This window comes from Ranitomeya imitator, chromosome 2 (genome assembly GCF_032444005.1).
Source record: "Ranitomeya imitator isolate aRanImi1 chromosome 2, aRanImi1.pri, whole genome shotgun sequence".
Taxonomy (NCBI): domain Eukaryota; kingdom Metazoa; phylum Chordata; class Amphibia; order Anura; family Dendrobatidae; genus Ranitomeya; species Ranitomeya imitator.
The window spans coordinates 149,066,892-149,080,468 of record NC_091283.1 but is presented as its reverse complement, the minus strand read 5'-3'; the positions used below and the strand labels follow the sequence as shown (position 1 = coordinate 149,080,468).

The following is a 13,577-nucleotide window of genomic DNA, read 5'->3' as shown; positions in this document are numbered from 1 at the left end:
AAGTAAAAACTTGATACTTTATTCACTTCATATAGAAGCAGAGGATAAAAACATCAGCACAATAAGGATAAGAACACTATCTATCTACGCGTTTCAGGTGGCAAAGCACCCTTAATCATGATATCATCATATCATGATATCATGATTAAGGGTGCTTTGCCACCTGAAACACGTAGATAGATAGTGTTCTTATCCTTATTGTGCTGATGTTTTTATCCTCTGCTTCTATATGACGTGAATAAAGTATCAAGTTTTTACTTTTCACTGTCTCGTTGAGCTGGATATTCTTTTTTTGCCTTATGGGAAAGAGCACCTGGAATCCAGAAAAAAGCCTGACTGACACAGAAAAACCTTCCATATGACGTTTTGGGTGACGTTTATCCGGCCTGGACCATTTGGGAAGGGAAAGGGTGTGTGTGTGTGTGTGTCCGTGTCTGTGTCCATTTACCTTGGTATGATTACAACACAACCAATGATAACGGTGAATCTAGTAAAAGTTGAACTCTGAAAGAACAACACCAACAAAGAGTATTATGTACAGCGAGGACCCACCCTTTAAGATAGGGTGGGTGGGGACCCCCGGGATGACGCCTGGCCCCAGCAACAACATAACTGGTGTAAGCCATGGAAAAGAGGCGGAGGCCGGCTGGACACAAGAGCTGACCTGTATATCACGGGGTCAAATATAGCCAGGGATATTGTAGATTGGATTAGCCGTGTGACACAGAGATGGGCCTGGAAAACAAAATGTAGTAATCAGGAGAGAATATAAAAATATGGCTCTAAATAATGATACGATTCTTGCCGAAGCAAAAAACTTGTTTTCACAATGCTCCTACATCGGATCCAGGCCTGGAGCAGCTCTTACAATGGTCAGTGCTTGCAAAGAGTAAGATGTCATCCGATCTAATCCTTGCCAGAGGGGGAACCTGCTCCTGTGATATTCAGAAATTGAATTCCGGAGCTGAAAGGCTCTTTTTTTCATTGCTTTATCTGGTATCTGAAAGGAAGAAGAGGTAAGTACTGACAAACAGGCAGGGAGCTCAGATGTTGATAGGTCAAGGCCTCTTAGGATCCCACTGCAATCAGTCGTGAGAATCATGGTAAGTGTAAGATCTGACTCACTAAGAAACAATGCTTAAACTATTGGTGAATCATACAGTCATGGCCAAAAGTATTGACACCCCTGCAATTCTGTCAGATAATACTAATTTTCTTCCTGAAAATGATTGCAAACACAAATTATTTGGTATTATCTTCATTTAATTTGTCTTAAATGAAAAAACACAAAAGAGAATGAAGCAAAAAGCAAAACACTAATCATTTCACACACAACTCCAAAAATGGGCCAGACAAAAGTATTGGCACCCTCAGCCTAATACTTGGTTGCACAACCTTTAGCCAAAATAACTGTGACCAACCGCTTCCGGTAACCATCAATGAGTTTCTTACAAAGCTCTGCTGGAATTTTAGACCATTCTTCTTTGGCAAACTGCTCCAGGTCCCTGATATTTGAAGGGTGCCTTCTCCAAACTGCCATTTTTAGATCTCTCCACAGGTGTTCTATGGGATTCAGGTCTGAACTCCATTGCTGGCCACCTTAGAAGTCTCCAGTGCTTTCTCTCAAACCATTTTCTAGTGCTTTGTGAAGTGTGTTTTGGGTCATTGTCCTGCTGGGCGGCACGGTGGCGCAGTGGATAGCACTGCTGCCTTGCAGCGCTGGAGTCCTGGGTTCCAATCCCACCAAGGACAACATATGCAAAGAGTTTGTATGTTCTCTCCGTGTTTGCGTGGGTTTCCTCCGGGTACCCCGGTTTCCTCCCACATTCCAAAGACATACTGATAGGGAATTTAGATTGTGAGCCCCATCGGGGACAGTGATGATAATGTGTGCAAACTGTAAAGCGCTGCGGAATATGTTAGCGCTATATAAAAATAAAGATTATTATTATTATTAATACCCATGACCTCTGAGGGAGACCCAGCTTTCTCACACTGGGCCCTACATTATGCTACAAAATTTGTTGGTAGTCTTCAGACTTCATAATGCCATGGACACGGTCAAGCAGTCCAGTGCCAGAGGCAGCAAAGCAACCCCAAAACATCAGGGAACCTCTGCCATGTTTGACTGTAGGGACCGTGTTCTTTTCTTTGAGTGCCTCTCTTTTTCTCCTGTAAACTCTGTTGATGCCTTTGCCCAAAAAGCTCTACTTTTGTCTCAGCTGACCAGAGAACATTCTTCCAAAACGTTTTAGGCTTTTTCAGGTATGTTTTGGCAAACTCCAGCCTGGCTTTTTTATGTCTCGGGGTAAGAAGTGGGGTTTTCCTGGGTCTCCTACCATACAGTCCCTTTTCATTCAGACACCGACTGATAGTATGGGTTGACACTGTTGTACCCTCGGACTGCAGGGCAGCTTGAACTTGTTTGGATGTTAGTCGAGGTTCTTTATCCAACATCCGCACAATCTTGCGTTGAAATCTCTTGTCAATTTTTCTTTTCCGTCCACATCTAGGGAGGATAGCCACAGTGCCATGGGCTTTAAACTTCTTGATGACACTGCACACGGTAGACACAGGAACATTCAGGTCTTTGGAGATGGACTTGTAGCCTTGAGATTGCTCATGCTTCCTCACAATTTGGCTTCTCAAGTCCTCAGACAGTTCCTTGGTCTTCTTTCTTTTCTCCATGCTCAATGTGGTACACACAAGGACACAGGTTGAGTCAAATTTAATCCATGTCAACTGGCTGCAAGTGTGATTTAGTTATTGACAACACCTGTTAGGTGCCACAGGTAAGTTACAGGTGCTGTTAATTACCCAAATTAGAGAAGCATCACATGATTTTTCGAACGGTGCTAATACTTTTCTCCACCCCCTTTTTTTATGTTTGGTGTGGAATTATATCCAATTTGGCTTTAGGACAATTCTTTTTGTGTATTTTCATTTAAAACAAATAAAATGAAGATGATAATAATACCAAATAATTTGTGTTTGCAATAATTTTCAGGAAGAAAATGAGTATTATCTGACAGAATTGCAGGGGTGTCAATACTTTTGGCCATGACTGTATGTGGTAGGTGTAAGGCCCTAGATAGTGGGTAGAGCACGTGGACAGCAATAATGCGGTCCGCCAAGCTGGAGATCCTGATGTTCTGGCTAGATAGCGGTAGGTCCGAAGAACTGGATGGTGAGTGAGGTACCTGGGGAGCAAACGAAAACAGGAAAAAGCGCAAAGGCAGAAGGCAAATCTGCTTGTCATCTGGTACCCGATACCTGCGTGTCTGACCTACCTGAAAGTTGACTGGGCACTTATGCTGCTGCAGTGATCAACCATGTGGTTCGTGGTAGATTGCCTGGCTCAAGGGTAGAACAACGTGAACTCTGGTGTCCTCAATAACTAGGCACATGGTGAATTGTGACTTACCCACTGTTATTGACCATGAGACATGTGGTAGAATCTGTGCTTGAATCGCCTGAAAACGAACCAGTACCGCTGCTGCAGTCATTCACAACTGATGAATGCAGGGCACATCAAATTCACCGAAAATGGGACAGAACACTGATACCGCTGCTAACGTGAGGTACGTGATAGAGGTTGCTTCTGACTCGCCTAAGTATGGGACAGACCACCGGTACCACCGCAGGGGTCAACCCAAAGCATGTCTGATTCACTGGAAAGAAGGCTGCTGCTATTGATAGTGTTGTACCTGGTAGGTGGTGCTTCTGAATCTTGGATAGCCGATTGAGCACTGCTGCAAACGGCTCTCAGAATCCTGCGACTGACTCACCGTGGACAGAACCAAGTGGAAAAGAGTATAGGAGAGAGTGTCTGTGCTGTGGTCAAGGCCTGGATACCTGACAGCAGACAGAATAACTGTGTCATTCGTCTGGTAGTATGTCCTGTCCTGCCATCTCTCCCGAGGAGGGAACAGTTGGGGCTTGGAGATCAGAGGGAGAATGCTGGATGATACGGTGTCTTTTACTCAGCCGGCGGTTGTTCCCAACACTGTAATAGTGAGGACTAGGTGCAGCTCCCCTTTTTACTAAAGTGGTGTAATGCCTGCCTCAGGAGAGGGGCTGCAGGGAGATTGCAGGAGGACTGCCTGTGTGCCTGTTAACTCCATCTTCTGGTTTCAAGGGCCGACATATGGCGATCGCAGGGAGGAAGAGGTGGGCCTTCTAATAGAGAAAGGAGAACGCAGCTTCCGTGCCACTGAAGGAGGAAGAGGGGGTGTGCCTGCAACGGGCGGAAAAAAGCTCTCGTGTGGAAAAAAAAAAAAATAGGGAGGAGGGGGGCAGAACAAACCACCGTGACAAGGCCACACAGAAGGCGGGGTCTGAATTGATAGATGGGGGTGGGCATCTTGGGAGGCCTGGAAATATAGCGAGAAGGACCCTGTGCTTCATGTAACATCCACACAGGAACATATAGACCAACAGATCCAATCTGAATCCTGTCTCATGTAAAAATCCCTCCCAGAGGCATTTAGACCAAAGGTCTAATCTAACCCACAAAGCCCTATGGAAAAAAAAAAGGGGAAGGCGGGGATGTGGAGATTTAAAAAAAAAAAAAACTCTTGAAATTCCATCTTCGGTCATCTTCATCCACATCTTCTCCTCAGCACCTCTGGAAAGTAACCTGATGGAGAGAGAAGAAAAGGATGTACCTCTCCATCTCTGAAGATGTCTGAATCATCCATAGACGTCCGAGCCTCTTGGTGGGTTGTCCATGCCTCCTGAAACAGACAGGCTCTGGTGGGCCAATGATCACCTAAACACTCGTGTTAGGGGCTGAGGTCCTGCCCGATAGACGTACGAGGATACGGGGTGGCAGTTCAAGCTATAGTCATAGTCTCTATGTGGGAGTACACTGTGACTTTTCACACTGTATACCTCCAGAGTTAAGTTGAAGATCCCTCTGAAAGAGAAAAATGACAAAAACCGAGGTAGATATGGGTCTAGTAAAAGACCCGTGTCCACCTAACACTAAGCTAAACTGACTAGCTTCGCTCTGGTCGGTGGGTGTATACTACTGAGGAGGAGCCTCCTAGTGGCAGCTGTATACACCCATGATTTCCTGTGTCCTCCTATGACACGATGGAGAAATAAAAATTGAAAATGTCATTCTGTTTTGCAAATAACAAGCAGTCATACAGTTCGATCAGCATAAAAATAATTTGCTCTCAGAATAAAAAGATGCAAAAAATTTTTTTTTTCTGTAAGTTTTTATTGCATAAAAGCGCTAAAACATAAAAAAAATATAAATGTGGTTTTGCTGTAATCGTACTGACCTGAAGAATAAAGCTGTCTTATCCATTTAACCACACATGGAACGGCATAAAAACCCAGAAAAAACTATTCGTGAATTGCTAGTTTTTGTTCATTCTGCCTCACAAAAATTGGAATAGAAAGCGATCAAAAAAACATCATGTGCCCAAATATGGTACCAATAAAAAGTCAATTCGTCCCGCAAAAAACAAGCTATTACATGACTCAGCTGAAATAAGGAAAAATTATGGCTGTCTAAATATGGGGATGCAAAATCTAGTGTTTGCAATATAAAGTGTCTACTAGTGTGTGACAGCAGCCATACATAAAAACCCAAATATAAATCTGGTATCACTGTAACCGTGCTGACCCGAAGAATAGTTGTCTAATCACTTATTTCGCACGAGGAACAGTGTAAAAAAAATAAAACCAATTCTTCACCTGTTGTCCCCCCCCTCCCAATTCTGCCTCCCAAAGATCACAGGAAGGCTCCGCTCACATTTATCCTGCACTGTATGCTGAGCACTTACACAGATGCAGATTGAGGCACTGTGGATGCAGTGTGACCTGTGATCCAACGGTGTCTCTTTTTAGGCGCGCATAAAAGTGTGGTCCACTACAGTTTTGTGCACTTCTGAAAAAGACATCGCTGAACAGAGGCCAGAGGGATTCCAGAGTAACTCTGCTGCCTTATTATAGTGAATGGATCCCTCGGGGTTTCATCTGCATCACATCACACGCAGATTAAGGCCAGGGTCACACTTGCGAGAAACTCGCACTTATCTCACGTCTCAATACCCGGAGTGTGCAGCTGCATGTATTTCTATGCAGCTGAACGGTCCCAGTGCCTGGATATTGAGATGCGAGACTCATGCGAATTTCTCGCAAGTGTGACCCTAGCCTTAGATGGAAACCACAATGTAAGTGCTCAGCGTAGAGCACTGGATAAATGTGATCCCCAATGTTATGTAAAATATTCCAACAAAAGCTTCGACTTAATCCACACAAAAAAGCAAATTCTCACTTAGGTCCGTCATCTTAACGGAAATGTAGGGGGCTTCCATGTTACTGGTAGTACAAAGGTTCTGGAAAACCTCTACAGCTCATCGCACCCCAAATGAAATTCAGCAAATTCTGCGCTTCCAAATGCACCCTCCCTTCAGAGCCCCAAAGTGTGTCCAAACCACATCTAGCGTCCACATGTTTTGCATTTGGTGATAACAGCCTAATTTATGGGTGCATGTCTCTAGAAGTATGAGCTGGGCCCAATGTACTGGTGACTACAACGGTAGTTTGTAATTTTTTTTACTCTGCAACATCCACTGCTGCTTGTTTCTTAAGCGCCTATGGAGTCAAAATCATCACTACACCTGTAGATAAACTCCCAAAGGGGTATAATTTCCAAAATGGGGTAACTTGAGGGGAATTCTTCTCTTCTAGCACTTAGGTGCTTTGTATATGAAGTCCGCAAATTATTCTAGCAAAATCTGCGCGCCAGGAGGCAAATCGCACTCAGTCCCTCCCGAGTCTTGCCAGGTGGCTAAGCAGTACTGTACAGCCACATATGGGGTATCTCTACATTCAGCAGAAATTGTGGGACACATTTCGGTGCAATTTTTACCCATTTTCCTGTGGGAAAATTTAAAATCTGGGGCTAAAACAAAAGTTTGGTGGTAAAAATGTTGTTTTTTTTCTTCACCTCCCAATGGTATAAAATGCTGTGACAAACCTGTGGTGTCAATATGATCACTTCTCCCCTAGATTACTGTAATTAATTGAGGTGTAGTTTGTAAAATTGGTTCACTTGTGGGGGTTCTGCTGTTCTGGCACCTCCAGGGGCTCTACCAAGGTGACATTGCACCCTCAAACCAGTCCAGCAAAATCTGAAGTCCAACATGACGCTATGTACCTACTGAGCTTCGCATTGTGCCTCAAAAGTAGGTTTCCACCACATATGGGGTATAAGCGTGCTCAGAAGAAATTGCACATGAAATTATATGGTGCATGTTCTCCTGTTACCCTTTTGTAGAATAAAAAATTGAAGCTAAAAACATTTTTTGTGGGAAAATGTGGCTTGTTTTTTTTTTTTTTTTTTAATTACGGCTCAACGTTATAAACTTCTGTGAAGCACCTGGGGGTTCCAGGTGCTCGTCACACATTTACGTACATTCCCTGAGGAGTCTAGTTTCCAAAATGGGGTCACTTGTTGGGGGTTTCCACTAAGGCACATCAGGGGCTCTCAAAATGCGACATGGCAGCTGCTAATTATTCAAGCAAATTTTACATAAAAAACAAAATCAAATGGCGCTCCTTCCCTTCCAAGCCCCTGCTATGCACTCTAACAGTGTTTACATCATATATGGGGTATTGGCAAACTCGGGAGAAATTACACAACAAATTTTGGGGTCTATGTTTACGTGTAACCCTTGCAAAAAGAAAAGAAAATTGGGTCAAAAGTAAAAAATTTTGTGAAAGAAAAATTAATGTTCATTTGTTTCCCTTCCACATTCCATTAATTCCTGTGAAGCAGATGAAAGGTTAATAAACTTCTTGAATGTGGTTTTGAGCACATTGATGGGTGTAGTTTTTAGAATGGTGTCACATTTTTGTATTTTCTGTCATATAGGCCCCCTCAGTCACTTCAAATGTGAGGTGTTCCCTAAAAATAAAATGGTTTTGTACATTTTGTTAGTAAATTGGGAAATCGCTGGTCAGCTTCTATATTCTATCTCTTCTTATAACTTCCTAACAAAAAAATGTTTAATAAAATTGTGCTGATAAGCAACATTTCCCACATGTCTACTTATTAACTATTTTGTGTGACATAATTTCCATGCCCTTAAATCGGAGTTAAACTTGAAAATTGCAAAAGTTTTGCCAAATTTCCAATGTTTTCACAAATAAATGCAAGTCATATCGAAGAAATTTTACCACCATCATAAAGTACAATATGTCACGAGAAAAGATTCTGAGAATCTGGGGGATCCGTTGAAGTGTTCCAGAATTTTTATCACAAAGTGACACTGGTCAGAATGATAAAATTTGGCCTGGTCATGAAGGTGAAAACAGGCTTTGGGGTGAAGGGGTTCAAAATATTGACGTTTTAACTTTTCTGACAACCTAACAAAATAAAACGTGTTTTAAACATGCCTCTGATGTAAAGAGGACACCTGGAAAAAGTTATTTATGAAGTTTTGTGTGCTCAACCATCTGAAGTTGTTTCAAAATTGCAAATTTAAAAAAAAAAAAAAAAAAAAAAAAATCACCAGATTTCCCATATTTTCGTACGTTTTATTGACCTAATCACTATCTTGAAGTAGGTGAGTCACTGGGATGTGTGGGAGCACCAGTTATTTCCACATATTTTCAGATTTGTACAATGGGGCTCGGTCAGGAGGTGAAAATGGGCTTTGGCAGTAGGGGATTAATGAACACAGCAGATTCTGCTTGGAGTTTCTATGTTTTTACCACATGTATCAGATGCTTCTTGTTGCTCCTGCACAGACTGCCTACTCTTCTTCTTCTAAATTAGAAAAAAGGTGTAAAAAGAAAAGCGGACACCACCACCCCCACCACATCTGCCATAACTGCCAGCCGCAGTGAGTCGCCCGTGCCCATCTCTGATCCGAAACAAGCTAAAGTGGCAAACAGGAGAGAGAGCACTGGGCGCCCCATCAAACCACCAAAGAAGGATCTGGAGGATGGGGAGATCCCGCAGCATGCCGGTAAGAAGGGCAAACTGACCGAGCACCTGAAATACTGCGACAGTATCCTGAAGGAGATGCTCTCCAAGAAGCACGCCGCCTATGCCTGGCCCTTCTACAAACCGGTGGACGCGGAGGCCCTGGAGCTGCACGACTACCACGACATCATCAAGCATCCTATGGACCTCAGCTCTGTAAAGGTTTGCCCTCTCTTCACATCTTCACACTTTGCTTTCACTTTGTGCACATTTGACATTTCCAGTCTTGGACAAGTAAAACATAGCTGGAGATGAAGCGGGGGGAATACAATGTCTGGCATTGCTCAGCTAAAAATAAGTAAAAACCTCTGCTTGCTGTCCGTAAATGACATTTTTCTGCAGACTGGGCAATCCTCAACAGAGTGGCAGCACTAATATCTCCTGGGTGACTGCTTTCACCTTACTGGTACATTACAGCAAAACCTCAGCTGTGGTTTAGCGTAATTTAGAAATGACAGGATTTCAGCAGCTGGATGTAAAAGCTGGACTTGGGCTATGTGCACACGCTGCGGATTTGACTGCAGATCTGCAGCGGATTTGACGCTGCGAATCCGCAGCAGTTTTCCATGCATTGTACGGTACCATGTAAACCTATGGAAAACAAAATCCGCAGTGCACATGCTGTGAAAAAAAACACGCGGAAACGCAGCATGTCAATTCTTTGTGCGGATTCCGCAGTGGTTTACACCTGGTCCATAATAGGAATCCGCAGGTGTAAAACCGCAGGTGGAATCCGCACAAAAACCGTGGTAAATCCGCAGTGCGGTTTACCTGTGGATTTACCAAAATCAGTGCGGAAAAATCTGCACACCATTCCGCAGCTTGTGCACATAGCCTTACTGATGCAGTGCTTAAAACTGGTGACCCATGTAAGCACCATGGCCCTGTACTCATCAATGCAACAATGGGAGAATTGCAGTAAGAAGTGCCACACTTTGCCAGCTTGTAGCAGAGCAATCATTCTGTCGGGGAGGTGGCGTGTCCCCCTGGGTGCTTGGTCTGTAGTGGGAGCCCAGGTTGTCCTGCAGCTTTTCTCCAGGTCATCGCCCTGGACCCCTTCAGCTGTTTCCTTTGATTCCTCCTTACACCTCCCCTCTTTCATTACAGAAGAAGATGGATGGACGGGATTACCAGGACGCGCAGGCTTTTGCAGCTGATATACGGTTAATGTTCTCAAACTGTTACAAGTACAATCCCCCCGATCATGAGGTGGTTGCCATGGCCAGAAAGCTCCAGGTACAGTGCAGCTCCTGAGTGTTGGGTCTGAGACCGTTTATATTAACTGTATGCTGTGAGTTCCCCCACCACAATTATTAGCGGTACATCCCAATTTAGTAACCTATGTATAAGCCCCCCTGTAGATGTGTAAGTAAAAAGGGCAGCACACTGTAGCGCCAAAACATGCAAACTTGAAAACACGAAATTTGAACTGCATTACTGCACTAGAAATATGAAAAATGAGAGCTTTTAGCGCATAAAAATGGCCATATTTATGTGTACCTCGTAGCCACTTTACGGCATCTCTCTTATACGAGGTCCTACGCTTGACCTACCTCACTGAGAATAAACGTCTCCATCTGAATGGGTACATGTGAAACCTCTTCTTGGACTCAAATTCTCTCTTTCTGTGGAGGGGTATTGGACCTACTATAATTAAAACACATGTGGCTAGGAGGCGGGGAGTGCACGATCAGAAGGCTAAAGAATACATTTCAAAAACCTGACCTGCACATCCAAACATAGACTGAGTGTGAACAGGTGCTGAACCCAGAGTCGCCAACTCGTATATAGTTAAGTAAAAAGGGCAGCACACTGCAGTGCCAAAACATGCAAACTTGAAAACACGAAATTTGAACTGCATTACTGCACTAGAAATATGAAAAATGAGAGCTTTTAGCGCATAAAAATGGCCATATTTATGTGTACCTCGTAGCCACTTTACGGCATCTCTCTTATACGAGGTCCTACGCTTTACCTACCTCACTGAGCATAAACGTCTCCATCTGAATGGGTACATGTGAAACCTCTTCTTGGACTCAAATTCTCTCTTTCTGTGGAGGGGTATTGGACCTACTATAATTAAAACACATGTGGCTAGGAGGCGGGGAGTGCACGATCAGAAGGCTAAAGAATACATTTCAAAAACCTGACCTGCACATCCAAACATAGACTGAGTGTGAACAGGTGCGTATATAGTTAAGTAAAAAGGGCAGCACACTGCAGCGCCAAAACATGCAAACTTGAAAGTTCAAATTTCGTGTTTTCAAGTTTGCATGTTTTGGCGCTGCAGTGTGCTGCCCTTTTTACTTAACTATATACGAGTTGGCGACTCTGGGTTCAGCACCTGTTCACACTCAGTCTATGTTTGGATATGCAGGTCAGGTTTTTGAAATGTATTCCCCTGTAGATGTGAACCTCACTCGTCTATGTCGTTACCAGCGGCTCTCGCATGTAATGGTCAGTGAGGTGGGTGACGTGAGCTACTCCTCTTTCCTGAAGCTTCTCGCTCATGACCTGCGCGTATTTGTAAGATACTTGGCACTTATTAACTATGTTCAACAGGAGTATGTTACGTCTAAGTGGAGGATGCCGCAGACTTCCCTTCTACGCTGCCGTTTGCAGTTTCTCCTGATCCAGGGGACTGATGATGAAGGTCTTGTTGACCGAAACGTCTTATTCTTTTCTGGAGATTCCACGTTTAATAAAATTCTCCTGCTGAACATGGTTAATGAGTGTCAAATATCCTTTACATACCATTAACGGATCAGGATCCTACTTGTGCATCTTTGTATCCTGAAGTGCCGTGCTTTTCTTCACTGCATGTGTTTGTGACATGATCTTTCCTCAGGATGTTTTTGAGATGAGATTCGCTAAGATGCCAGATGAGCCGGTGGAGGCTCCCGACCCTCCCCCAGCAGCGGCCCCGGTGGTCAGTAAGAGCATGGAGAGCAGTCACACCAGCGAGGAGAGCTCCTCCCAGTCCGATAGTTCAGACTCTGAGGAGGAGCGCGCCACGCGTCTGGCCGAGCTACAGGAGCAGGTGAGACATGGATAATGGACAACCTCCTCCACTGAGATCTGGCATCCCCATGAAGAAATGTTGGCTTTTTGAAGATATTTGCTTGCTGGCAGGTGTTTGTTTTTTTTTTATGCATCTATGGGCTAAAAACTTGTCTAGATGAGGGTTGTATTACATGTGTTCAGTCTGACATGTTTTTCTGTGCAGCTAAAGGCCGTACACGAGCAGCTGGCTGCGTTGTCCCAGGCGCCAGTCAATAAACCAAAGAAGAAGAAAGAGAAAAAGGAAAAAGAGAAGGAGAAGAAGAAAAAGGACAAGGAGAAAGAGAAGGAAAAAGAAAAGCACAAGATGAAAACTGAGGAGGAGAAAAAGATAAAGTCTGTGCAGCCAGCAAAACCGCTGCCTCCGAAAAAGGCTCCCGCCAAGAAGCCAAACAGCACGACAGCGACCACTACATCCAGCACACCCGCCCCGACTGCCAACAGGTGCGCATACAACCCGCCATATGTAATCCATCCAGACGTCATGGCTTCTGCCCATGATACTAATGCCTGGTGTCACTGCAGTGTGGTGTTGCCCCGTCTATACAACACGAGCAGTTGCCTACATTATTTTCCCTCCCTTTATTTAGGCTGTGTCTTGTCACCCACAGCAAACAGCCGAAGAAAGGTGGAAAGCAGCCTCCATCCGCAAACTATTACTCCGAGGAGGAGGAGGAGGGTCTGCCCATGACATACGATGAGAAGAGGCAGCTCAGCCTGGACATTAACAGGCTCCCGGGGGAGAAACTGGGCCGTGTGGTTCAAATTATTCAATCCCGAGAGCCTTCCCTAAGAGATTCCAACCCCGACGAAATAGAAATTGACTTTGAAACATTGAAACCAACGACCCTGCGAGAGCTGGAGCGATACGTCAAATCCTGTCTACAGAAGAAGCAGCGGAAGCCTTTCTGTGAGTAGCTGGAGGCCTACAGGCACATTCTCCCTGGTTATTAGGAGGGCTGAATCCCACTGTTGTGACACCATAGCGGCCCCTCCTTCCTAATTGGTAGTGGGCTCCATAGGTGTTCAGATTTGGGTACCACATCACTATTGCTTTTCTGATGCCCTTTTTAGCCAAGAGCCCAATCCACGGTAATTCATCTCCATTACAGCCAAAACATTGTGCTTGTAATGGCATCTTAATATAATGTCTGAGGAGGACCCCTTAGATTATTGTCTCTGCTCATGGGTGCACGTTAACCTTTCTGATGAGGAGCTCTGATGACCTGCATCCCGATGTGTCTTCTACTTCCATATTTCAGACTTCCCTTTATCATCTCCATTTCCATCACTTTCCTGCAAAGTTTTGGGTAGCTGTGTGCCTGCCATCATAAATCACATATAGCTGTCCTATAGAATGTCACCATCTGTTGCTTTCACACATGAGCTCTAACATCTAAACTTTTCACAATTTGCTTCTCGTTGAGAACATTTCTGCTCAGACGTCCCTATTGGATTGCTAAGCCCAATCACGGCATGGACGCAGGTGGGTCGCTCGCTGTTTTGC

At 44.3% G+C, this 13,577-nt stretch overlaps 1 protein-coding gene across 14 annotated transcripts in view; it reads left to right on the top strand.

Annotated features, from left to right (window-relative positions):
* BRD3 (bromodomain containing 3) overlaps positions 1-13,577 on the top strand; it is a 67,396-nt gene that overhangs the window by 49,436 nt on the left and 4,383 nt on the right. For 9 of the 14 annotated variants that reach the window (XM_069747449.1, XM_069747444.1, XM_069747446.1 and 6 more), the window contains 5 exons: positions 8,801-9,172; positions 10,118-10,246; positions 11,859-12,050; positions 12,237-12,514; positions 12,661-12,980. In XM_069747449.1, the coding sequence (XP_069603550.1) occupies positions 8,801-9,172; positions 10,118-10,246; positions 11,859-12,050; positions 12,237-12,514; positions 12,661-12,980 (1,291 nt within the window). The remainder of the gene's footprint in view (positions 1-8,800; positions 9,173-10,117; positions 10,247-11,858; positions 12,051-12,236; positions 12,515-12,660; positions 12,981-13,577) is intronic. The other 5 variants (XM_069747454.1, XM_069747457.1, XM_069747453.1 and 2 more) reach the window with 1 other exon arrangement.